General features: G+C 38.0%; 1 protein-coding gene and 1 long non-coding RNA gene across 3 annotated transcripts; one reads left to right on the forward strand and one right to left on the reverse strand.

The window, feature by feature from the left end:
• Positions 1-1,475: 1,475 nt before the first annotated feature.
• On the forward strand, positions 1,476-23,261 carry DDX52 (DExD-box helicase 52). 2 transcript variants are annotated; one of them, XM_043583797.1, is made up of 15 exons: positions 1,476-1,624; positions 2,676-2,871; positions 7,304-7,431; positions 8,372-8,557; positions 10,402-10,545; positions 11,229-11,340; positions 12,189-12,261; positions 12,741-12,944; positions 14,586-14,676; positions 17,139-17,261; positions 17,395-17,545; positions 17,738-17,813; positions 19,093-19,164; positions 19,734-19,826; positions 22,583-23,261. In XM_043583797.1, exons 1-15 carry the CDS (start codon positions 1,538-1,540, stop codon positions 22,638-22,640), a joined length of 1,794 nt encoding a protein of 597 aa, XP_043439732.1. In that variant the 5' UTR covers positions 1,476-1,537; the 3' UTR covers positions 22,641-23,261. The 2 variants fall into 2 exon arrangements, with proteins under 2 accessions (XP_043439732.1, XP_043439733.1); XM_043583798.1 differs by having other exon boundaries at positions 1,518-1,624; positions 2,710-2,871.
• Positions 14,371-26,245, reverse strand: LOC122485262. The gene is made up of 2 exons (XR_006297827.1): positions 25,923-26,245; positions 14,371-14,989 (listed from the first exon to the last, which is right to left on the reverse strand). It is a non-coding gene; the product is annotated as an uncharacterized LOC122485262 (long non-coding RNA).
• Positions 26,246-26,257: the final 12 nt, after the last annotated feature.

The raw sequence follows: 26,257 nt of genomic DNA on the forward strand, positions 1-26,257 counted from the left end.
TACTCCACACTTGCTTTCCTTGAATGTAAAGGAATTACCCACACTATTTAAAGTATTTCTTACACTCTTTGGTTGAATATGTATAACTCAATTTTAATAAGTTAAATGCTTTTTAGATAGTATTCCATTGTACCATTTATATTTTGATGGCTCCTAGATTTATTTCTCCAGCCTTGACCTTTCTCCCTGAGATTCAGACTTAGGGAACCAACTACCTACCCAGACTTCTCCGCTTAAAGTCAATTAGGTATCTTAACATGTCCAAAACATAGCGATTAATTCCTCACCACCACCACCACTCCCATACCTCATCCTCACCAAAAACCTGTTCTTCCATAGTGGTTCCTAGCTCAGTAAACGGCATACCATCTACCCAGGGGTCTAGGCAAAAAACCTCGGAGTGATTTGTGTGATTCCACCCTTTCCATTACCTCCACATAAAATCAATCAGGTGCATTTAGCTCTACCTCCAAATAGATCCCAAATCTATCCATTCATCTCTATCCACACAGAGACCCACCCTAAACTAAGCCACCATCATCATTTCTACTTTGACTAGCCTTCCTGTTTCCAGTCTTAGCCTTTCTGCATCCATTCTTTAAATAGCCAGCGTAATCTTTTATAAAACATTCATTCAGTCATCAAATATTTATTGAAGAGTGCACAGAAACTGGGAATACAGTAGTGAAGCAAATTAGATTCCTGTGCTCATGGACTTTCATTCTAGAACGGGGAGAGGCAATGCATAAGTGAATAATTTTGTACAGTACAAATACAATGAAGAAAATAAATATAATGTAGTATGCTAAATCATGTTCTCGCAGCAAAAAAAAAAAATAATAATAATAATTAAATAATTAATACCTTCACAGCAAGTTTAGATTAAAATCCAAACTCCTTACTATGACCTCCTTATACGACTCAATGAGATCTGGTTTCTATTTGTCCCTCCAACCTTATCTGTACTACACTTCCTCATTGCAACTTGGCTCCAGTCACCCTGACCTTTCTATTTCCTCAATGTTTCAAACCTTTTTCCCCCCTTCTTCAAATACATGTTTCCTCTACCTGGAATGCTGTTCCCGGATCTGAGAAAGACTGCCTTCTCTTAGCTCAAATATCACTTCTTCAGAATGAACCTGACTAATTTGCCTAGAAGTTGCTCCCGGTGCCTTTCTCTATCAATTACACTGTTACTTGTTTCATTCACAGCGCTTTTCACTTTCGAAATTATCTTGCTTAGTTAACAATTTTGTCTCCACTTATATGTAAGTTTCCTGAGGTGGGGAATCTTAAGGTGTCGTTCACCAAACTACCCATAAAAGTCTAGAACAGTGCCCGGCATAAGAGCATCTTGATAAATAATTTTTTTAATCAACAAAGACAGGATATACGATCCAGACTCTCAGAATCGCCAGGCTCCGCCCCCTCCTCCCCGCCCCCCCGCAACCACTTCCGCCCTTGGCTCGGGCCCCAGACTTTCTAGGAGAAGTTCTCTGCGCAGGCGCCCTGCGGTCGCGGAGCTGTCTGGGTAAAAATGGATGCTCACGATCTCTTTCGCCGGCTTGGCGTGGGGGCCAAATTCGACGTGAGACGTTTCTCGGCGGACGCGGCGCGATTCCAGGTACCGTGCGCAGAGCAACAAGTCTGAGTAACAGGGAAGGCGCAGGAGCCTGAAAATGATCTGGCTACTGGTAGAGCCGGCACGCGGAGGCCGTGGCCTGGTCGTGAGGCATTTCCCTTCTTTTTGCGTTGGGTTCGAGCGCAGACCTATCCGGTCAAGTCCTGCCTTCCGAGTGAACTCTTACTCCTCTTTTATAGTCTTAGGTGGGCCTGGCACGGAAAGCCTTGCCCCCTCACCGGTTTCTAGCTTATTCAAAGCACAATTAGAATCCTTTCAAAAGTAGCTATTTCTCCAAAACTGGTGGAAAGGGATTTCAAAAACAGAATTAACCCCAAATGAAGAGAACAGTTTCTTTCACTGTAGTCTACCCAGGTTGGCTTGCCGTGCGTATAGCTTTAGTGGGCATGGGTCTTTTTATTCCCACAACCTCATGGCGTGTAAAGTTACCTATGAGAAGAGTGATTTAGAAATGGGGAATCTTACATAGGAAAGTGGCGGGTGAATGATAAGCCAGGAGAAGTTAGTTGGAGCCCGATTATGGAAAATCTTAAGTATCAACCTTGCCATTGGGCGACACGTGTGTTTCACCTTTCTCTGGCAGTATGGTGTTAGTTAAGAGTCTGAACTCGAGACAGATTTTTGGGGTCCAAATACTTTTGAGACCTTGGTCAAGTTGTTTGACCTCCAAATGCCGAGAATTTTTTCATTGGTAATATCGCTGTTTACCTCTTACCGTTGTTGAAGGCTGAGGTAATTTAATATATACAAACATGCTTAGAAATCTGTCTGACAGCATATAGATGTTATGCTGATAAGCATATATGTGTTAACTGCTATTATGATTGTTATTACTGTTAAAAGGTCAGGAAAGTTGTCATCTTGTGTTCTATTTGCCCAAAACACACTTGTCAGTTCAACAAACACCTTTCACCCTTGGTGAAAGGGTAAAAAAAGATGGTGAGTTATTAGACCCACATCCTTACTTGCCAATACTGCTTGGGTGAAAGCAATGTCAGTCGGTAGATTGCTTTTTAAATTTTTTGGGTTTTAGGTAGGAAAAAGGAAATATGACTTTGATTCTTCAGAGGTGCTGCAGGGACTGGACTTCTTTGGAAACAAGAAGTCTGTCCCAGGTGAGTTTGGAGCATCAAGAACTCATCAGGAGCTTCAAGATGAAGAGAAAAAAGAAAGCCTAACTGAAAGGAAGAGGGAGCAGAACAAAAAAAAGAGGAAGATGATGACTTCAGGTTAGTTCTTGGTTTCTTTTTTTCCTTCTTTATTATTTTTTTTCAGTTACAAAAATATTAATACAGGCTTAAGGTCAGATAATATACTGTCATTCCATTAGTTAATGGCATTCAGGTTGTTTCCAGGTATTTCCCATTACAGATATTGTTACAATAAAGATATTTGTGGAGGGCCTTAGATATTTGTGGTTCATTGGTTGAGCCTCCGACTCTTGATTTCGGGCTGAGATTATAATCCCAGGGTCGTGGGATTGAGCTCCAAGTTGGACTCCGCACTGAGTGTGGAGCCTGCTTGAGATTCTTTCTCTCTCTGCCCCTTTCCCCCTGCTCACTCACACTCTCTTTCTCTCTCCAAAAAAAAAATACTTGTACATATATCCTTTTGTCCTGTTATTTCTTTTTTTTTTTTTAAGTAAAAATTTAAATAAATGTTTATTTACTTATTTTTGAGGGTGGGGAGGGGCAGAGAGAGAGGGAGAGAGAATCCCAAGCAGGCTCCACACTGTCAGCTGTCAGTGCAGAGCCTGACTTGGGGCTTGAATTAACGAACCTAGAGATCATGACCTGAGCCAAAATCAAGAGTCCTCAAAGGACTGAGCTACCCAGGTGCTCCATAGGTCCTGTTATTTCTGTAATTAGCATCCCAAAAGTAGAATCACTGGCTGAAAGAGTATGCTCACTTCTTTCTCTAAACATATACTGAAAAATGACTTCCCACACCCTTGTCAATGCTGGATACTACTGGTCTTAAATTCTTTGTCAATCTAATGAATGAAACTTTTTTTGTTTATATTTTCTTGATAACTGGTGAGGTTGAGCATTTTTTTATGCTTTAGTGGATATTTACATTTCAACATTTGTGAACCATCTGTTCTTACTCTTTGCCTATTTTTCATAGGTTTGGTTTTTCTTTTTTCTGTACTGTATCTTCTTCGTTATAGCTGTTAAGTTTTCCTAGCTATTTACCTTTTTCAATAAAATCCTTATACATGGTTTTTAAAAGTTATACAGTGGTTAGAAGTAAATCTTCTCATTCTTCTCACTATTTTTAGTCCCCTATTTCTCCAGAGGCAACCACTATTAATCATTTTCTTATGTATTTTTGTAAAGATATATATTCATTATAATTATACTTCCTTTTATTACCTGAATAATAGCATACTGTATATGTTATTCTATCCTGAACCCTTCCTCCTCCTACACTTTGTTAAAACAACAACAACATATTTTGGAGATTGTTTGCAACCAGTAGGAATTGCACTGCCTTTCTCATTTTAACAAAATAGTATCCCATTGTACATTCCATAATCAATTTAACAAATTCCTTTGTGATGGACATTTAGTTTGTTTCCTCACTTTTGCTATTATGGTGTTGGCAATAAATGCCATTCCACTTATCTTTGTGTGTATGTGGGGGTTATATCTGATAAATTCTTAGAAAAGAAATTTCAGGGGCACCTGGGTGGCTCAGTTGGTTAAGCGTTTGACTCTTGATTTCGACTCAGGTCATGATCTCATGTTCCTGTGATGGAACCCCACGTTGGGCTGTTGGGCTCTGTGCTGAGTGTAGAGCCTGCTTGGAATTCTCTCCCCAGCCACTCCCCTGCTTGTATGCACTGGCGATCTCTTTCTCTTTCTCTCTGTCTCTTTCTCTCTCTCAAACTCAAAATAAATAAACATTAAAAGAAAAAGAAATGGAATTTCAAATAGATTAACAAATCTGTTAATCTATTGTTAATTTCAAATAGATTAACAAATAGATTTAAATTTAGGTATTTTGGAATTGTCCACCAGAAACATTGTATCAACAGGAAGTCCACTGCTGTGTTCATTGAATCATAGTATAGGGTATGCCATTACACATTGTAGGGATGTTATTACATAATTCTTGACAAGTCCTTGTATAAGGACATTTACTTTGTTTCCACAGTTTTGCTGTTACAGTGTTACAATAAAAGTCATTTTACTTCCCTGGCTGCAAAGCCTTCCACCAACATTAGTTAAAAGAAAAAAAAAATGACCAGCCACAAATTTGGGAAAAGGATTCAAATGTTAAGCAACCAGAAATATAACTTAGCACATATGTGGCATAGTACAGAGTGGTGTGGCACACCATGTTTTTGTTTTTGTTTGAGAAAGAGAGAAAGCACATGCACACATGTGTGGAAGAGGGACAGAGGTAGAGAGTCTCAATCCTACTACCTTAAGATCATGACCTGAGCCAAAATCAAGAGTCAGACGCTCAACTGACTGAGGCACCTGGGTGCCCCATGGCATATCATGCTTTGATTGTTCAACTAAATATTTTCTCCCTAAAATGATAATGTAGAATCAATGTAAAACAAACTCAGTTAAAATTCCAGTAGGCTTTTTGGTTAGAAATTGACAAAGGAATTAAAAAAAAAAAAAAGTTAGACATACACCTACCATATGATGCACGTATTTCACTCCAAGAATTTACCTAAGAGAAAGGAAAGCCTATGTCCTCACGAAGACTTGTACACACATGTTCATAGCAGCTTTATTTTCAGTAGCTAAAAACTGGAAATGACCCAAATGTCCTTCAATAGGTGAAGGATAAACAATTTGTATATCCATACAATGGAATGCTACGTATAAGTAAAAAAGTTAACTAACTATTGATACATGCTCAGCATGGATGAATCTCAAAATAACTATTCTCAGTGAAAGAAGCCAGACTAAATTGAGTATATACTACATGATTCCATTTATATAAAATTCCAGAAAAAGCAAATTATCTCTAGTGATAAAGCAGATATGTGGTTGCTTAGGGATAGAGCAGTGCATTAAAAGGGGCCACAAGGAAATTTGGGGTGGTGATGGGTATAGCTTGAATGGGGTGATGATTTAACAGGTGTATACATATGTTAAAATTCCTCAAATTTATACTCTTTTTTTAATGTAATTTATCTATTTTTGAGAGAGAGAATGAGAGTGCAAGAGGGCTAGGGGCAGTGAGAGAGGGAGAGAAAATCCCAAGCAAGCTCTGCACTGTCAGCACAGAGCCCAACACGGGGCTCAAACCCATGAACCGTGAGATCATGATCTGAGCAGAAATCAAGAGTCGGACATTCAACCAACTAAGCTACCCAGGCGCCTCTCAAATTTATACTTCAAATAAATGCAATTTATTGTATGTCAATTGTGCCTCAGTGAAGTGAAAAAATTTTAAAAGAAATATCAGAAGTGGTCTTGCTTGTTGTTCTTCTTAGAATTTTTAAGGTTATTCTTACATATTTATTTTGCCATGTGAACTTTTTTTTTTTTTACGTTTATTTTTGAGAGGCAGAGAGAGCTCAAGCTGGGGAGGGGCAGAGAGAGCGAGGGAGACACAGAATCCGAAGCAGACTCCAGGCTCTGAGCTGTCAGCACAGAGCCCGACACAGGGCTCGAACTCATGAATCATGAGATCATGACCTGAGCAGAAGTCAGACACTCAACTGACTGAGCCACCAGGTGTCTGCCACATGAATTTTAAAGTCAGCTAGTCTGGTTTCCAAAACAATCCTGCCATGACTTTTCGTTAAACTAATTTTAGTTATAGTGAGAATAGCTATCTTTATATTACAGTAGTCCTTACTATGCTGTGTTCATTGCTATTATATTTTCTTTCATATTTTCATATGAAATATTTTCTTTCATAGTATTTATTTTCTAACTGTTTACATACAGAAAAACTGGTTGTCTCATTGAAATCTCTCTTAAATTTTTTTAAATGTTTTTATTTATTTGGAGACAGAGCAAGAAGGGGAGGGTCAGAGAGGGGGGGGCGGGGAGAGAATCCCAAGCAGGCTCCAAGTTGTCAATGCAGAGCCCCATGTGGGGCTCAATCTCAGGGACCATGAGATCATGACTTGGGCTGATATCAAAAGTCAGACACTTAACTGAGCCACAGAGGCGCCCCTGGAATCTGTTATTTAAGTATTTTCAATTTGATCTCTTGTTGTTTTCAAGTATACAGTCATCTACATATTACACAGCTGAAATAACTTCAGAGCTCTGATTTTACCAACAGAGAACTTGCCTCTCCGTTTCCAATTTTTATACCTCTTATTACTTTCTTTTCTCTAGTTGTATTAGCTAGTGCTTTACTTTTGTTTAGTGTGAAGCTATGGCCTGTTTGCTACACTCAAGAATGTTGCACTTAAGGGGCGCCTAGGTGGCTCAGTTGGTTAAGCATCTGACTTCGACTCAGGTCATGATATCACAGTTCATGGGTTCTAGCTTCACATTGGTCTCTGTGGTGACAGCTCAGAGCCTGGAGCCTGCTTTGGATCCTCTGTCTCCCTCCCTCTCTCTGTCCTTCCCTGCTCATGTTCACTCTCTCTCTCTCTCTCAAAAATAAATAAACATTAAGAAAAAAAAAGGATGTTGCATTTAAAATCTTTTAATTTTTTGATATATATTTTAGAAATTACTTCTCAAGAAGAAGGTTCTATACAGTGGATATCATCTGTGGAAGCAAAAATTGAAGATAAAAAAATTAAAAGAGAAAATAAACTAACTTCAGGGAAGTTGGAGAATCTCAGAAAAGAAAAGGTTAGAAAAATGTCTTAGCCCCAGTTGATTTTCTGACCTAGTGAATTTTCCCTTGTCCTTGGAGTGTTCTGTTGGTAAAAGTGAATACAGTATGTGTGTATACACACATACACACTATTCTTATATAGTATACTATATTTATATACTACATACTATGTAATTTCTTGACCTGTTCAAATTTCAAGATTGATAATGTATTTGGAATGAATCTTTTTAAATTTCATATCCCCTTTGATAAACAAAATTTTCCCCCTTTCTAATCTTTGTTAAGCTGGTTTAGAAAGATTTCCTCTGACAGGGATTTGAGAGTTAGAAATCTTAAGAAACCTATTTTATACCTTGGGACTAGGGGGAGTAGAATACAGAAAAAACAACAAATATATCATTGTCATGTCTGTTGCACGCCTGCCATGTTACAGATGAAGAATATTGTTCAGCTCACTTCAGGAACCCAGAATCCAGAATTTGGCTCTCTATCAGAGAATGGAAAATAAACCAAATCAACACTCTAGACTCTGTTTTTGGTCCTCAGTTTTAATAAGTAGAGTTTAGAGTAAATCATCAAAAAGCATTGGCACTTGTGTGGTTAAGTGGCATATAAAGAAAAATACTAGATGGATTCAATTTCTGCCTTCTAGAAGCTTATATAAAATTACAAGTTAATAATGATCATGGTAGCATATTAATATGAATAACACATTACTCATGGTATTGACACATTGATATGAAGAAAGTGGATGGATGGGTTTTATTGTTATAAAGGTCTTCTGTCTATGAAAGAGCATGAAATATATCTAGTATCTGTATGTTTTAGTGCTTGGAATTTCACCAAAAAGTTTCATGCTACTAAAGCTTATCCTGGAAACTGTTATTGTTGCTTTATAACATCTTATAAAGTATATGACCATAGTTATGGTGACCCCTTTCTTTCACTTTTCAGATAAACTTCTTCCGGAATAAACACAAAATTCATGTCCAAGGAACTGATCTTCCTGACCCAATTGCTACATTTCAGCAACTTGACCAGGAATATAAAATCAATTCTCGACTACTTCAGAACATTCTAGATGCAGGCTTCCAGATGCCTACACCAATCCAAATGCAAGCCATTCCAGTTATGCTGCATGTGAGTATGAAGGTCTATGATGCCTCTAACATTCCTTCCTCTATGTATTAGCTCATTCTCTTCCATATTTGAAGTTTTCCTTTCTACCTTATCTCCCCCTGTTGAAATCCTCCCTTTACTTTTAAGGTTCATCTCAAATGTCTGTGCCACCATATCACTATAATTCGATGTGATCTTTTTCTTTTACCAACCCTGTTTCCTCTATCACCAGTTCTCCAAGGTATTCAGTGTGTTCTTTTTCTTACCACATTTATCTTACACTTTACTCTATGTTTATACTAATTATGTTTACCTTTTGCATTTTTCTAGAGTGTAAACCCTCTGAGGATAAGGACTGTTCTGTTTATTCATCCCTGATTAATTTATAATTCCCAGGAACTATTTCTGAAATATAGAATTCTTGTACAGCCTGACTTTTTTTTTTCCCAATACTTTTTGCTATTCAAGTATACTTTATATATTAAGATGCATACATTGTAAGTTCACAGTTCAGTGAATTCCAACAAGGCATATCCTGTGTAACTGTCACCCCAGTGGGGATGTGTAACATTTCTGTTGCTCCAGAAAATTCTGTGCCCTTTCCATTCAGTCCTCACTCCTGCCCAGAGGTAACCACTGTTCTAGTTTCTATTGCATGTATATTAGTTTTGCCTCTTCTAGAATGTCATATAAGTGGTATCGTCCATTATTTATTTTTATTTTTTTATCTCTGGTTTCTTTCACTCTGCATAGATTGTTTTTGAGATTTATCCATGTTGCATTGATCAGTAATTTGTGAGTAGAATTCTGTTGTTTGAAAATACCACAATTTGTTTATCTACTGGTTGATAGAGGTATGGATTAATTTAAGAGTTTTGGAAATGAAATTTTTCTGAGGTTTCTTTTTGTACTAATGAGAGCTGACTTCCCCCCCCCCCCCCCCATGTAGCCAAGATGGCCTTTGGTTCTGGTAGCCAAAAGATATGTGTTACCTTTTCATCCATACTTGTCCTTTCTGTTTTCTTTGGGAACTGAAGTGAGAGTACTTTTGAATGTTGTTGACTCACAGTATAGTAAATTTGCTTCTAATTTTCATTTAAGATTATTTCTGTTGCAACTTAAAGCTTTAAAATCATAGTGACTTTTTGAAGACTGCCACATAAATTACTGTCACTCAGGATATTGCCAGTTTTTATTTATTACCTTCAGCCATTCTGTTATTTATTAAAACCTTCGCTATGGAGGGGCGTCTGGGTGGCTCAGCTGGTTAAGTGTCCGGCTCTTAATTTTCAGGTCAGGTCATGATTTCATGGTGCATGAGATCAAGCCACGAGTTGAGCTCTGTGCTGATGGCATGGAGCCTGCTTAGGATTCTCTCTCTGCCTCTCCCCCCACACTCACTCGCTAACTCGCTCTCTCTTAAAATAAATAAATAAACTTAAAAAAAAAAAAAATCTTCCCTAGGGATTGAGCAATACTGATATTGGGGGAAAAGTTGGTTTTAGAATTTTGCTTTGATAAGAGTTTAGTGCAAAAGAAAAATTGAAGTAATGGAAATTGAAATTGGAATTTCAATGGAAAAGTAATGGAAAAGTAATGGAAATGGAATTGAGGTTTTGAATTATCTTTGGATTTTAGTTATCCATATTCTTTACCCAGTTCAAATGGAATTTGGTGGCAATGCTCAAACTCCACTGGGGCACTGGTGGATGATGTTAGAAAAGCAAATGTGGGAAAAGTTAGATTAGCAGTGGGAATATGAATGACTGCATTCATTATTATTTTATTATTTCTGTGGCTGGTTGCATAACTTAACCACGCTCTGAAAAGTTTATGTACTTATATGTAATATGCCTTGTTTTTAGGGTCGAGAACTTCTGGCTTCTGCTCCTACTGGATCTGGAAAGACTTTGGCTTTTAGCATTCCCATTTTGATGCAACTAAAACAACCCACAAATAAAGGCTTCAGAGCCCTGATTATATCACCAACACGAGAACTTGCCAACCAGGTATGACTTGTAGCTTTGAAAGAGGATGGGTTTGGTGTTTGCTTCAGTCATTTCTTTTATGAGGGTAATAAAAAGATCTCAAAAAGAGTAAGGTCCTTGTTTTTTGGCATGGGCAAGTATTCTGTACAGGCACTCTATTCTGTATCTTACTGTTCATGGGCAAGTTTTTTGTCTTTTTATGATGTTCTAAAACAACGATTTTAACATTAATGATTCTTTGGTAAATGCTCTAAGACCTTTTAAGCTTAGGCTACGGTAATATATAGGTCCTCTCTAAAATGTATTTTTCTCACCTAGATGAATGAAACCTCATCTCCGGTTTTGAGAGGAAAAAAAAAACCATACAGTGACCTGTTCTACCCTTCCAATGTGCTTAATAGAAAATACATGCCAAGCATGAAATAGTTTTATAATAGCACTATGTTCTAAAAACAGTACATAGCAGATTAGAAAATGCCGAGATTCCAGGTTAATGTACACGTGTACATGTGTACACGTGTACATTAATGTAAATGTGGTTTAATTTCCCACATTGAGTATAGGGTTTACTTAAATAAATAAAACTTTAAGATAAATAAATAACTTATTCATGGGTTGGTAATAGATTTATTTTAATGTAAACAAGACAATACATCTCATTTAAGTATCTTAGCAGCTAATGTTTTTATCATTTTCCATTTTAGATTCACCGAGAGTTAGTAAAAATCTCTGAGGGAACAGGATTCAGGATACACATGATACACAAAGCAGCAGTGGCAGCCAAGAAATTTGGACCTAAATCATCTAAGAAGTTTGGTAAGGGATTCGTGTTTGAGCTGTAGAGCATGCAAGGGACTTGCAAATTACAGATATTCTGTCACCTAAGAGTTCTTAAAAATGTAGGCATGCACACAATCAGTTTGGTTTTTAGAGAAGCTAAAAGAGATCTCCCCGTTCCCACTCAGTAGTTATATAAATATATACCAGTGATTCTCAACCAGAGGCAATTTTGCCCCCACCCACCTTCCACCCCAGGGACATTTGGCAATATCTGGAGACACTTTAAGTTGTCAGAACTGGGGTGCTACTAACCTGTGGTAGGTAGAGGCCAGGGATGCTGTTAAACATCTTGCAATGCACAAGACAGTCCCCTACAACAAAACATTATCTGGACCATAATGTCAGTAGTGCTAAGGCTGAGAAACCCTGCCTTATACTATTGATTTTTAATCTGCCATGGAAATACTCTGCAGGTAAGAATGGCTCACATCCCTACCCTTGTATCAGTCAGAAAACCAGCTTTTACCTGTCTCTCATCTTGAGCTTCTAAGTAAAATTTCATTTAAAAAAAGGATTTTTCTGAAAAACAAAATGAAGTATTTGAAAATAACACTGTTGGATTTTAGTGTTCTTGCTTCTTAGAAGTTGAGTAGGCAGATCAAATATAAAAGAGTAAGCATAATTTGTGCTATCATGGATTAAAAAAATATATATGTTAGTTTACAAATAAGAAAGAACTCGTGTTGGTGTAGTAAGATAGCGAGTATAACCTCCCCCTCCTCTCCCCTCTTCAGGTTATTCACTGAAATTCAGGAGACTTAATTCCCTAGTTTGAGGGAGATGAATCTTGCTTTTACAATCTGTACTATTTGTTTCTCCTATAGATATTCTTGTGACTACTCCAAATCGACTAATCTACTTATTAAAGCAGGATCCTCCAGGAATAGATTTAACAAGGTACAGATAACATTTTAATCTCTCTTATGTGTATTTTCACTTGGTTGATTATATTTTGTCCTTGATTGCTTGTATTATTGCCTTTTGAAGCTTGCAGTCTACCAACTTCTAGTCAGTGTTTGTGCTGAGAACAATGGTTTTTATTAAACACAGGAAAATAACTGTCTGGTCTAGAAGAAAGTTACAGATTCTGATAAGCAGTTAGTACAGAATTCCCTTAGATGTTTTCATAGCTTTCAGCAGTGGTGATGGAGTTTATAAGGTCTATGTGAAGCTCTGTTGTTGCTATTGGGACCTCCTTTCTTTGAGGCTAACAGAATAGAACACTACTTTATGTTTATCTTGTTTTTACCTTTTTCTGGTATGATGTGTGGATCTGAAAAGGAGCATAATGGTTTGACTTCTTGTGTCCCCACAATTTAGTGAAGCATCTTAGATCTTCCAGTTCAATACCCACAAATTGTGTTGTTATTTCTTAGTGTTGAGTGGCTGGTGGTAGATGAATCAGACAAACTGTTTGAAGATGGCAAAACTGGGTTCAGAGACCAGCTGGCTTCCATTTTCCTGGCCTGCACATCCCATAAGGTCAGAAGAGCTATGTTCAGTGCGACTTTTGCATATGATGTGGAGCAGTGGTGCAAACTCAACCTGGACAATGTCATCACTGTATCCATTGGAGCAAGGTAATTGTTCTTCTGTGTTATCCACTGATTTTTGTTTTTTTAATACAAGTCCTTTCTTTTTTTAGATTCAAGGAGATAGGTTGTTTGGCCTTAGATTAATAACAGGGAAAGTTTTACTGAATTCTTTAAAGTCAAGATTGATTAAGCATTTTCTATTTTAGAATAATCCAAGGGGAGATTCTCAAGTTGTCATGTTAGTATTTCTGTCATTCAGTTGATTTTTTCCCATCCACAAAGCATGACCTGAGTTCTGTAGCCACCCAGGGGATTTAGTTTCTTGGATGGCTTAATTAAGTAGGACGACAGAGGAGAAAGCTGATATTACCAAGCCCCTTGATTTATAATTCCTTTAAAAAAATACTTGGGGGAGCATTTTATGCTAAGTGAATGTGCACTAGTAGAAAAAAGTTGTAGGAAATTATAGCCACTTGATAGAATATTGTGCAACCTAAGAAATGGTAAGTATGAAAATTATTATGAAAAAGTTCTTTATAATACCATATTAAGTTAAAAAAAAAAAAAAAGCCAAATGGGACAATAAAAAATACCCTGCCTACTTTAAACTTAAAACTTCTGTTATATAAAAAGAAAGTAGGGGCACCTGGGTGGCTCTGTCAGTTGAACGTCCAGCTCTTGGTTTCAGCTCAGGTCATGATCTCGCAGTTTGTAGTTCAAGCCCGGCATTGGGCTGTGCAGTGACTGCCCAGAGCCTGCTTGGGATTCTTGGTCTCCCTCTCTCTTTGCCCCTCCCCCACTCTTGCACAAAATAACTCTTTCTCTCTCAAAATAAGTAAACTTGAGAAAAAAAAAGAAAGCAGAACAAATTCACCATAAATATAAAGGCAGACAACAGAAGGGAAAAAATATTTATGACATAGTGTAATGTACTACAGCATCCTGCAATGTTTATAAAGCCTTAAGATACCTCCCCTCCAACTGTCTACTCAAAAACTCTTGCTAATCATTAAGAAAAAAGCTCAGACAAGTAATAATGACCTTAAAATTGTTCTAATTATTTGATCCAGTAATTTTATTTTTAGAATTTTTTTGTAATTAAATACATGAAAATTTATGACCAGACTACAAAAAAAATGTCAAAATTTATTCTAAAATGGTAGAATTATGGACAATTGGTTGTTTATTTTTGAGTGAGAGAGAGAGAGACAGAGTGCAAGCAGGGGAGGGGCAGAGAGAGAGAGGGAGACACAGAATCTGAAGCAGGTTCCAGGCTCTGAGCTGTCAGCACAGAGCCCAACGCGGGGCTCAAACTCACGAATCATGATATCATGACCTGAGCCAAAGTTGGACGCTTAACTGACTGAGCCACCCAGGTGCCCCAAATTTTCTTTAGATAACATTTATAGTTAGAATAAAACATTTAAAAATAACTTTGGGGCACCTGGATGGCTCAGTTGGAAGATTGTGTGACTCTTGATCTCGGGGTTGTGAGTTCAAGTCCCCCCTTGGGTATAGGGTTTATTTTGTCTTCAGATTAAGGTATAAATAATTAAATGCTTATATTGACAATGGAAAGGTTGATTCTTTGGGGGTTATATGTAAGTTTTTTCATTTATTTAGAATTCAGGCTGTGGGGAAACAAAAATTGGTTCTTGTAATCTTCAAGGTATGTTTTCCTTTCAGGAATTCTGCAGTAGAGACTGTAGAACAAGAGCTTCTCTTTGTTGGGTCTGAGACTGGGAAGCTTCTGGCCATGAGAGAACTTGTTAAAAAGGTATATTTGGATTATCTTCTTGAATTTGGATGAAACTCATCAAGACTTAGATGACTGGTGGGAGGCTGAGCACTATTCCTATATCATATTAGTAATCCAGTGGTAAATTTGTAAGCACATTAGGTCAACTGTTGTCCCAAGGCTGGGAGGCTCACCACTTAGAATATGCTAAGTTTTCTGTTCCAGGTCAGGGTGGGCTAGGAAAAGACCTACCTCCTGCCCTGAAAGCCTCTTTTTTCCACATCTTCCATATCTGTATTGGCTCCCTTCATCTCCCACCATCCTTCTGCTGGTTTCTCATAGAACTGGAGCACTGTAGAACGAGTAGGACACTGAGTACAGTTTTCTGTTTTTATCCCTTCAGTAAGTATTGAGTAGAAGCCATAGTTAAAAAGTTAACTATGAGGGGTCAGGGCAGGGAATAATAAAACAAATAGAAATCCTAAGCCCTGCCCTTAGAATTTGTTCTTTTTTAGGGGATAAAAGAAATATACTTGTGTAAGATAGTTTGCAATAAAGTGTCATAAAAGGGTTTTTCTTAAAAAAATTTTTTTTTCCTAACGTTTATTTATTATTGAGAGGCAGAGAGAGACAGAGCATGAGCATGGGGGCGCAGAGAGAGGAGGAGACACAGAATCTGAAACAGGCTTCAGGCTCTGAGCCATCACCACAGAGCCCGATGTGGGGCTTAAACTCACAAACTGCGAGATCCTGACGTGAGCGAAAGTCGGACGCTCAACCGACTGAGCCACCCAGGCGCCCCATAAAAGCATTTTTCTTAAGCATCCCTGTAGTCTTCCTGGGGCCAAGAGGGAGAGTTGAATTGGTTGGGGATAGCCTTATGGAGGAAATGCTACTACTGTGGGCCTTGAAGGATCTGTGAGATAAAAGGGTGGGGGAAGTTAGTGGTTGGAGGAGTAGCTAGAGCAAAGTCTAAGCAGTGCACGTGAACACAGTGGGTTTGGGAGACTCATGAAGAGGTCACCTGTCTAAGGCAAAGAGTTTAAGGTGAGAATTAAAGATCAAGTTGGACAGGAAAGTAAGGGTCACCTTAAGAGAAACCACCAGACATTTTAAGGAAAATTACTTAAACAGTGACTAAAAGTAAGGAAACCAATTAGTACGTTGTTAAATTAGGCTGCTTAGAGATGAGGAGGAAATAAATGAGGGAAATGAGGGTGACAGCCTCAGTGGTGGAAAATTAAGAGTAGTTGGAGGATGCAAGTACCTAGTGACTATAGAAGGGGTGAAGAGCTTCAACTTTGGAGCCAGACTACCTGGACTGGAATTCTCGCTTTAGGCAAATTAGCCTCATGCCTTTGTCATGTATAAAATGGAAATAATAGTATTTCCCTCAGGGAATAGTTTTAGTATTAATGAGTTAATATAAATATAGCGCTTACAATAGTGCTTGGCACATGATGCTTGTGCATTAGTTTCATCAATATTCTTAAAGATATCATTTGGCTCTAGGAAATTTAAGGTTTTCCACATGGATACTCAACCTAGAGATTATACATCAGGGATCTCTAGCCATGTCTGATCCTTAGGAAGTCTGTAAACCCTCTGATGATATGTCAGATTTTGTGTGAATGCATGGTTGCCTATTAGAAAGCTTCATAGCCTCGGTAGATTCCAAAAGGGGAGTTTGTGAACCAAAGTAAAAAGGTTAAGCCCTGGGGCGCCTGGGTGGCTCAGTCGGTTAAGCATCCGACTTCGGCTCAGGTCATGATCTCACGGTCCGTGAGTTTGAACCCCGCATCAGGCTCTGTGCTGACAGCTCAGAGCCTGGAGCCTGTTTCAGATTCTGTGTCTCCCTCTCTCTCTGCCCCTCCCCTGTTCATGCTCTGTCTCTCTCTGTCTCAAAAATAAATAAACGTTAAAAAAAATAAATTAAAAAAATTAAAAAAATTTTTAAAAAAAGGTTAAGCCCTAATACAGCAGTTGAAAATATAGAAAGCTGGTTTGAAAGAGACATGGGGTTTGATGATAGAAATGTAAACATCTGGTTAGAGCTGGTAGTTGATAAAAGATTCTGTCTAACATAGTAAGATAGCGGTTATATTGAGAGACCGGAGAACCAAAGACTAAGCTTTGGAGGAATACCCACAATTAGGATAAACAATGAATTAAAAAGAGAGTTAATACATTTTAGCAGAATTTAAAAATCTCTGAGGCACAGAAGCCAAGAGATGATTGTTTTAAGGAGTGGGCATCTATCATTGTAAAAGAGTAAAGGGGATTAATTAGATATTATTGGAATTGGCAAGATGAAATAAGAGTTCAAGCTGAGAATGGATGGTGAAGAAGATGGAAGCAGGTGTAGACCACTGATCTGAGAAATTGGCAATAAAAAGTGCATTAAATTGAATTTGGTGCTTTTATGAACTAAAATCATATGAAATACTGTGATTTTATTCTTGATTATGGGTTATATGTGCTGATTTTTGCCTTTCTTTTAGGGTTTCAACCCACCCGTTCTTGTTTTTGTTCAGTCCATTGAAAGGGCTAAAGAACTATTTCATGAGCTCATATATGAAGGTATAAATGTGGATGTTATTCATGCTGAGAGAACACAGCAACAGGTAAAGCCAAATGTGTACTTTGAAAATGATAAAGAACAACTAAATTTTAAAATATTGGCATGAAATTTATGAAGTACTTGTTTTCTGTTCCCAGAGTGGTACTAAAACATATAACACGTGTTTTATTAAACAGAGAGATAACACAGTCCACAGCTTCAGAGCTGGAAAAATCTGGGTTCTTATTTGTACAGCCTTGCTAGCCAGAGGGATTGATTTTAAAGGTGTGAACTTGGTGATCAACTATGACTTTCCAACCAGCTCAGTGGAATATATCCACAGGATCGGTGAGTTGTGTCTCCTGTCCCCACCCCTGCCACCACCGTTGGGCACCACTCATTTTAATGCCTCCTGTTCTCTTCTAATGTGCTTATTTTTTTAGTGCTCATTTTAGTCAAAAGCTAGGGCCTTATATGTAAATCTTGAAGTTCCCTTTCCCCAGAAAAGTGTTTTTATGGTCTGATTTTTTTTTTCCTTAGGTCGAACTGGAAGAGCAGGGCATAAAGGAAAAGCTGTTACATTTTTCACTGAGGATGATAAGCCATTATTAAGAAGGTAAATTAGGAAAAATAACTTAGTATTAAGATGGCAAGATCACTTCATAAGTATATGTACACACAATTAACAGATAATTACAAGATGGTCAGGTCCCAAATTCTGTTATGGTGTTAGTCAACCAGATTTTAGCCATGACCAAGGGAAAAATGATCAAAGGGCCTTGATTTTGCCTATCCATTATTAGATTTTGGAAGTACTCATAATGGAATGTTCGTTGTTAAATTTCAGACTCAGGATTCTCCCAATAGCCATTGGTTAATATTACTTATAATTTAATAGTGAGGTTTTTGGTTTAGTGAATAAAGTTAACCCCTGAGTCTTGTCATCCCAGTCAAAATTATCCCTTAACCATGGTGCATCCTTCCCTTTAATCTTAGGGGCATATGGAATTTTATGTTTAGTCCTAGGAAAAACTATTTTAGTAACATATTCCAATATTATTCAGTTGCAGCCCCTTGAAGCCTGGGTAACATATGATATACTTTTAGAACCTTGGGTCTTAATTTAGCCCATCATCATAGATTTTAAAATAAAAGCGGAGTTTCCTACATTTTAGCTGCCTACAGTGAATTTAGACTCACGATAATTGATAGCACTTCACATTTCTAAGAAATTAGTTATGGCCAAAGGCAGTTTGTACTTTGATCTGTTCAATTTGTGCCTTCTGAACCTTGGCTCTGGCAGCCTTGGATTCACTTTGAGCAGACTTTTCACAAGTTCATGTGTAGAGTAGTATATTCCAACAGCCTAGATTGATCTACAGTCTCCTCAGTAACTCCAAGCATGTGAATATGATGACCTCCATATCAACATAACTATGCCTCTCAGTTTTCCATCTGGGAAATGGGGATAATGATAGTATTTCATTAGTAAAGGGTTGTTGTGTATGTTGAATAAGTTATTATATACGTGAAAAGCCTAAGATAATGCCAAGTGCATAGGTAAGCACTAGTATCTAATAAATTGAAGCTTGTGCCTTCTTTAGTTCGTGCCTCATCCAGGATCGGGTTTAGTAGCTTTTTAGGGCTTGATAAATGTTGAGGAGAAATAGCTGCTAGATAAAATTCCTCATCGTCACATGGATTTCAGTCCAGCAGATAGTTCTAATTCAGTGTGATTACATCTGGTGGTAATTTACAGCAGAACACTATACTACATTAGTTTTTTTGTGTGTAGTTTTAGTTCCTCTTGAGTTGCACAGAGGGTTTAATGCATAAACATCACTTTAATGCTTTATGGGTTTATACAGATTTATGCTTATGGGTTCCTTTTTCAGTGTTGCCAATGTTATACAGCAGGCCGGATGTCCTGTACCAGAATACATAAAAGGTTTCCAAAAACTACCAAGGTACAGTCTTGAATTTACCTAGATCTTCTCCCTCTCTTTCTCTCTCTCTGTATGCATTCTTGCTTTCACACTCTTACAATTACAGTTCTAGCAATACTACTACTTTTAGAAATTTTAAAATAAAAGTTAATTCCTTTTTAATATCTGTGAATGTTATATCTTGTCAGTTTTTTCATTCTTGAAATATTAAGTATTCAGATTTTTAAAAAATTATTCAATGTAAGTGACGAAATATGCTTAGAATTGATTTTAGTTCATAGCACTAATAGAAAACAGTTGCTCAAAATCAAACTGTAATGCTTGTTGGCACAGGCTATAAGTGTGACACAGGACATATTTTAATCATAATCAGTGGCTTTTTAAGAAATTGAATTTATCATCCCTTTGGGTTACCTCTCTAAATGCTATTAGGTAATTTGGCATTTTAAAGTGGATACAGTGTCATCATAAACCCGTAAGTAGATTAAAAAGTGAATTTTTATGATCAAGAATCAAAACCAGTTTTAGCTTTAGCTATTTTTGATTAAGTTCCACTGAATTTAATTCTTTCCTCTCTTTGTAACTTTCAGCAAACAAAAGAAAAAGATGATTAAGAAGCCATTGGAAAGGGAGAGCATTAGTACAACTCCAAAATATTTCTTAGAAAAAGCTAAGAATGAACAGTAAGTATATGATGAGAAAAGTTGGCTGTTCGACTCTGTCATATAGTAGGCGCTATTTTTCCTTAGAATAATTTTTTGAGGTAGAATTGATAGGTTCAGTCTGTTATATAGAATGTGATAAAAGTAATACATCTTAGGTTGCCTGTGATTTGGGAACTTGGATGATTCAATCTTGGAATTTTTCTGTATTTGTATATTAATAATCAGGTTTTTTCTATCTTTGAAAGTATGATTTCAGTTCACTTTGAATTAGGATTGCACTGCCCACCACCTCCACACAGCCTACACCAGGACATTTTGCTGAGGCAGTTAGGGCTATTGACTCACATTGATGGAGTCGTCCCTGAAGCTCCCTATTCAGGCAGGATTTCACTATGATCTTAGGCTTATGCTGAAGCACACTGTAACACCTCTAAAAAGTATGCTTTGGGTAAATTTGTAGTGGCTTAGCTGAGTTTTATGAGGATGTTAAAGCATTGATTTTTTTTGGCACACACAAGACTACCTTTTGATAGGGGTAGTCAAAACCATGCTAATCAATGCTACTCTTTACACTATTGAAGGAAAATGACACTTCAAATTCTACTGGTACCAGTTAATATATAATATATATAAAATGTAGGCATTTACCAAGTACCTTTTCTCCTGCCAGGTGCTTGCGTAAATGAATGATTATAAAATGAGGCTCCTTTCCTAGAGTTAGGGAAAGGAGATTAGTATACATGAAAAAAATTAGAGAATAATTTTAAAAAAAAATTTTTTTTAACGTTTATTTATTTTTGAGACAGAGAGAGACAGAGCATGAATGGGGGAGGGTCACAGAGAGAGGGAGACACAGGATCTGAAACAGGCTCCAGGCTCTGAGCTGTCGGCACAGAGCCCAACGCGGGGCTCAAACCCACAGACCGTGAGATCATGACCTGAGCCGAAGTCAGACGCTTAACCGACCGAGCCACCCAGGCGCCCCTAGAGAATAATTTTTAAATAAAAGTTTAGAGATGAGAAATATTTTGAATTGGTGTCATTACAAAAAGCTTCAAGGAGGTAGAACTGTCTTTAAGGACAGGTAACATTTAGGCCATATAAAAGAGACAGGCATGAAAACTGGCATTGCACTTTCCTTCTACGTCTTACTTGACATTTTGTATTGACTATGAGAAAGTGACATTTGGTTCAAGTATATAGAGTGAACACAGTGTCCCAAAGTTTCAGTGAGGTTTTAGGCTTTAATAACTTGGTAAAAATAAATGCTACAAACTTACAAAAGTGTCATTTGAAAACTTAAAACATTTTGTTTGTACTTATTTTTGTTAATTCTTAATATGTTTTTAAATTTTTTTGTGACAGCAGTTCTGGGTAACACTTAAACCAGTGGATTGGTAGAAACAGTCACCCTGCTTGGCCACCTTGGTCACCTAACCTGTCTTGTTAGATGTTTTCTTGTGGTGGGCTGTATCATAACTGTTGTGTATGCATCAGAACCTTATTCTTTGAGTGATCTTAAAGCAAGAATTAGAAATGTAATCTCTTCAGGCACTGAGCAGCAGCTGATGAAAGTTTTAACAAAAGTCAGAAATCAACTGGAGTATAAGATGCTGGCTATGTTGAATGTTAATAAGAAACTTCAGTATTTTAAAGAATTATACTTTGTTGATTTTTTAAGTTTGTAGCATTTACACTTGAGGTGTTAAAGCTTGAAGCTGTGCTTTGAGACTTTGAGGACACTTGGTATAAATCTCGTCATTGCAGCCCCCCATGTACAATGCTATCTATGGCTGTCTCCATTGTCCTTACATTTAAAAGCCATCCTTCATAGAGCATGTAAACAACACCTGATCTGACCCTTGCTCACCTTTTTGGTGTTTCTTTAATGACCCTAGATGACCCTAGACCCAACACTAGATGTTCCTTTAATGACCCTACCCACACCTTGCTGATAACTCTGAAGTTCATATCTTCAGGCCCAGCTTTCCACATCAACCTGAATCCTGTTGCCTAGTGGACCTGACTTTAGTCCCTATAAACTCAATCTGGTATAGTGAAGGGAAAAATTGGATTTGGAGTCAGAAGAACTGTCTCTAATACCACCTGTTCTTGGGGTATTAGTGACTTTGGACAAGTCACTTATCCCTATGTCTGATGGAAATAAGTATGTAAATCATTGCCAACTCTGCTACTCAAGGTTGGTTGAGGATTAAATGAGTTAGTATACATCCAGGAGCTTTGCATTACTAAACTATAGTATGAAAACATTGGTTATCTTCTCAAAACTTTTTTCCTTTTTCTTTGTTAAACACCTAATTGATGGGATTCATCAAACTCTAAAATCAGACAGTCAGGGTTCATATTTAACATTAATTACCAGTGTGTGATAATCAGCAAGTTAACCCCTTTGGCTCATAAAATAAGGGTAATAATCGAATCTTTTTCATAAGTTTGGGAGATTATCTGAGTTGATACATATGAAGCACTTATAGCAGTATCTAGCTCTTAATCAATGTGAACCCTTATTAGGCTACAGTCAGGCTGTCTTTTATACCATGTTGTAGTGTGGTTTCCTGTGATGTTCTGTCTTACTTAGGGGTTGTGGTTTTCTAAAGGGCAAAAACCACATCTAATGCATCCTTGTGTTCCTAGTGCCTCATGTACTTGATTATACAGTAGGCTTCAGGAAACGTTTATTAAACTGGCAGAGTTTTAGACAGTACGTATATCTAGAATGTTAGATTCAACTTTCTTTAATTTTCTTGTCACAGGAAAAAGGTCACTGGTCAGAACAGCAAGAAGAAAGTAGCTCTTGAAGACAAAAGTTAAAAACCAACTTTCTAAAAGACTTTATCAGAAATGGAGTTTAATGATCCCAGCATGAATGTTGTTTTCATGGAATACTTCAAATCCTGTAATCACCTGTAACATTTGAAAGCAACTACAAGAACATGGGACTGATGAAAAATGATCCTAAACTATCAATGCATCATGTCAAATTTCAATCTGTAGGTGACTTTTAACTGATTACACAATGGAAATAACATTCATTGACATTTCTGCGGTTTGAATCCAGAGAGATACTTCTTATAGAAGAACAAAAGCTTATGCTAAAATTAACACCCAAATGTGGTGAACTCTTAAGGATTTTTCCCTTCAAGTATGAAGGAAGGTGTGATGTATGCTGTGGAGAGTCATCTGGAACCAGATTTAAAAGTAAAGCCTTGAGGGGCGCCTGGGTGGCTCAGCCAGTTAAGCGTCCGACTTCGGCTCAGGTCATGATCTCACGGTCCGTGAGTTTGAGCCCCGCGTCGGGCTCTGTGCTGACAGCTCAGAGCCTGGAGCCTGCTTCAGATTCTGTGTCTCCCTCTCTCTCTGACCTTCCCCCGTTCATGCTCTGTCTCTCTCTGTCTCAAAAATAAATAAACATTAAAAAAAAAAAAAAAAGTAAAGCCTTGAGACTGAATGGCCCTTTCTACCACCACCACCCATTCCACCCTCACTTTTTGAGGAGGGGAGGGTGCTGGACAAGAAGCAGCACAGGCTGTCTACCAAGATTAACTGCTCTCTTTATTTTACTATTTCTTACTTTGTTGATGGCCTTTTGTGGCATGAGCCACAACAAACAGCCTCTTCTGTGGCTGATTATTCAAGTTCCCTAGGATTTTAAATTCTTTGATCTATTAAATATCCTTCTACCCCATTGGTAAGATAGCTTATACCTTACTTGTCATAGTGTTGCAACTGTGAGATTATGGTCAGCCTCTCCCTTTCTTTCTTCCATTTTCTATCACTTAATCATGCCCTTCCCTGTCTCTTTCCATTCAAGATTACTTTGCTCGAAAACTGATAAACACTTTATCCTGATAAGGAAGAATGTTCCTGTTACTTGATATACCTGTGGCTGCATTCTCTTACAGCTTGTCTTTCCTGAGGTTTTATGGCCCTGTATCCATTTAGTAAACAGGTCTCTGCCAAAGCTAAAGAATTAAGGTTATATAGTGATGGAGACTATTCACTCTTAGCAGATTTTTCTTAGTTGCTAGTTTTGTACAGCTGGAATAAAAAATCAACTCCATACATGTGAAGTACTTAGAGTGGCATCTGAGAAGGTTGCTAGTTATTATCAGTACTACTACAGTACTATAAATAATCTTAGCTTAGTAGCATTTGAATTACACTTAATAATTTCCTTTATTGTCAGCCTTTTATTCGAAAGTCAGAACAGGTAGATTCCAACTTGAGTATTTTAAATGAGACAAATTGTTCACCTTCAGAATTTATGTAAATGGAGACCATTTGCTATAAGGTGCAAAAAAATAACTACAAGCATGTGATTTTTCTCTGTTCTTGCAAACACATCCTTGCCACTATATATCCTGGAGGTAGTTGTGATGGTGCCACCTCTTTGCCAGCTGTGTGACTTTGAATAGGTTCTTTAATTTCTCAGAGCTGTTTTTTCATGTATGAAATGGGGGTAATACAACTATGTCTCAACATTGGAAGGACCCAGCTCTGTGCCTGACATGTTACAAACTCCTGCCAAATATTCCTTAAACAAACATGATATATTTGGTGAGGAATACAAAGCTTAATAACAGAGTCTGTGCCCTTAGAGTGTAGCAGTGACTATAAAGTAAGGGAACAAATAGTGTGGCAAATGTTGTGTTAGACGTAAGGCCAAGGTGCTGAAGCAAGGGAGGATTGAGGATTGGCATCTAACATGTCATGGAAGGCTGACATCCTGTGCTGAGTCTAGCAGATGTAGGAATCCACAGGCAAAGGAGAACAAAGTATCCAGGCAGAAACAAGAGATCACATCTTGATCCTTCATATAGTCCCTTCATTTGTCTTTATTTCCTTTTTTTTTTTTTTTTTTTTTTTTACTATTTTCTTCTGTGTAACTACCCATCCTTAAATAACAGTGGCGACATCAACTTGTATCAACTTGGTTTGTCAATGGATTCATACTGAATTTAGCATATTTATGTCATTTGGAACTATATGCTACACAAATTTCAGTTTCACCTAAAGAGGAGGAATGAGATTAGTTATGAAAAGAGAACAGGTGATAACAAATAGCTGGTCTAGTGAAATGAGCAAGGACTTTTATGTGAAACGTGGGCTTGAATCCTGGTGCTGCTGCTTTGCAGCTCTATGACCTGGACAAATTACAACTTCTTTTAACCTTGGTTTTCTCATCTGTAAAATTCCAATACTAACTCTTAGGGCCACTGAGGATTTGAAAAAATGCAGTAAGGCTCCCCACCAATGATTTGTGCCCAATAAAGGATAACTATGATAAATGGTTTCCCTGGGGGTACCTGGGTGGCTTAGTTAAGCATCTGTCTTACATTCAGGTCATGATCTCACAGTTCGTGTGTTCCAGACTGGCATCGGGCTCTCTGCTTAGTGAGCAGATCTCACTTCACATCCTCTGTCTTCCTCCCGCTGACCCTCCCTAGCTCCGCGTGTGCGCGTGCTCTCTCTCAAAAATAAACCTTAAAAAAAAAGTGGTTTCCTTGTAAAACACCTGAGGCAAGAGTGAAAGATAAAGCCAGTTATAATTAATCCACTACTTGCTAATAAGCAAACTGCTTTAAGACTTGAAAAAGTTGGGGCGCCTGGGTGGCGCAGTCGGTTAAGCGTCCGACTTCAGCCAGGTCACGATCTCGCGGTCTGCGAGTTCGAGCCCCGCGTCAGGCTCTGGGCTGATGGCTCAGAGCCTGGAGCCTGTTTCTGATTCTGTGTCTCCCTCTCTCTCTGCCCCTCCCCCGTTCATGCTCTGTCTCTCTCTGTCCCAAAAATAAATAAACGTTGGAAAAAAAAATTAAAAAAAAAAAAGACTTGAAAAAGTTTACATTGGACTTTTGTATTTTACTCACAGTAGTTCGCACAGGGGAAAAAAAATAAAAGTAAAAATATGCCCAGGTGGGTTCAGAATAATGATGACCTGCTTTCCAAACACCGTTGTTTTGCCCTGCTTGCAAGTACAGGGAAAACGGGTTTTGGGTGGCTTGGTGGCAGAACCAAACACAAGCACGTTGGAGGTTTATACGTGGGTTGTGTTTATGTGAGTTAGGCTGCTTTACTAAGTTAAAATTTAAATACCTTCATCTTCTGGGGTGGGTACCAAATGGAAGCTGCCGGGTTCTGGGGCAGAGATGATCACTCATCAGCGCTGTGAAGCTATCAAAGGAGCGTCCAGGATCCATCTATTCTTTACGGGTAAAAATCATAAAGGAATACCCGTGCACTCATCATTGCAGTTTTCAAAGCAGGATTCGATCTTCTCTTCACTAACCAACAAGGTGCTTTTTCAAACTGAGGAACGACAGTGCTTTACCGCTGGGCCGCCAGCCGGGCCCTGCAGAGAGCCTTGCCAGACAATGAATCAGCTACCCGAGCCGCCCAGACAGCCTCAGAACTAGAAACACACGTGGAGG

Source organism: Prionailurus bengalensis, chromosome E1 (genome assembly GCF_016509475.1).
Source record: "Prionailurus bengalensis isolate Pbe53 chromosome E1, Fcat_Pben_1.1_paternal_pri, whole genome shotgun sequence".
NCBI lineage: Eukaryota > Metazoa > Chordata > Mammalia > Carnivora > Felidae > Prionailurus > Prionailurus bengalensis.

Bases quoted from the DNA above. Each gene is read 5' to 3' on its own strand.
- DDX52 (XM_043583797.1), top strand. From the start codon at position 1,538: ATGGATGCTCACGATCTCTTTCGCCGGCTTGGCGTGGGGGCCAAATTC. The intron at 12,945-14,585 runs GTAATTGTTCTT...TTTTCCTTTCAG, and splicing joins ACTGTATCCATTGGAGCAAG to GAATTCTGCAGTAGAGACTG. The intron at 17,814-19,092 runs GTAAATTAGGAA...TTCCTTTTTCAG, and splicing joins GATAAGCCATTATTAAGAAG to TGTTGCCAATGTTATACAGC.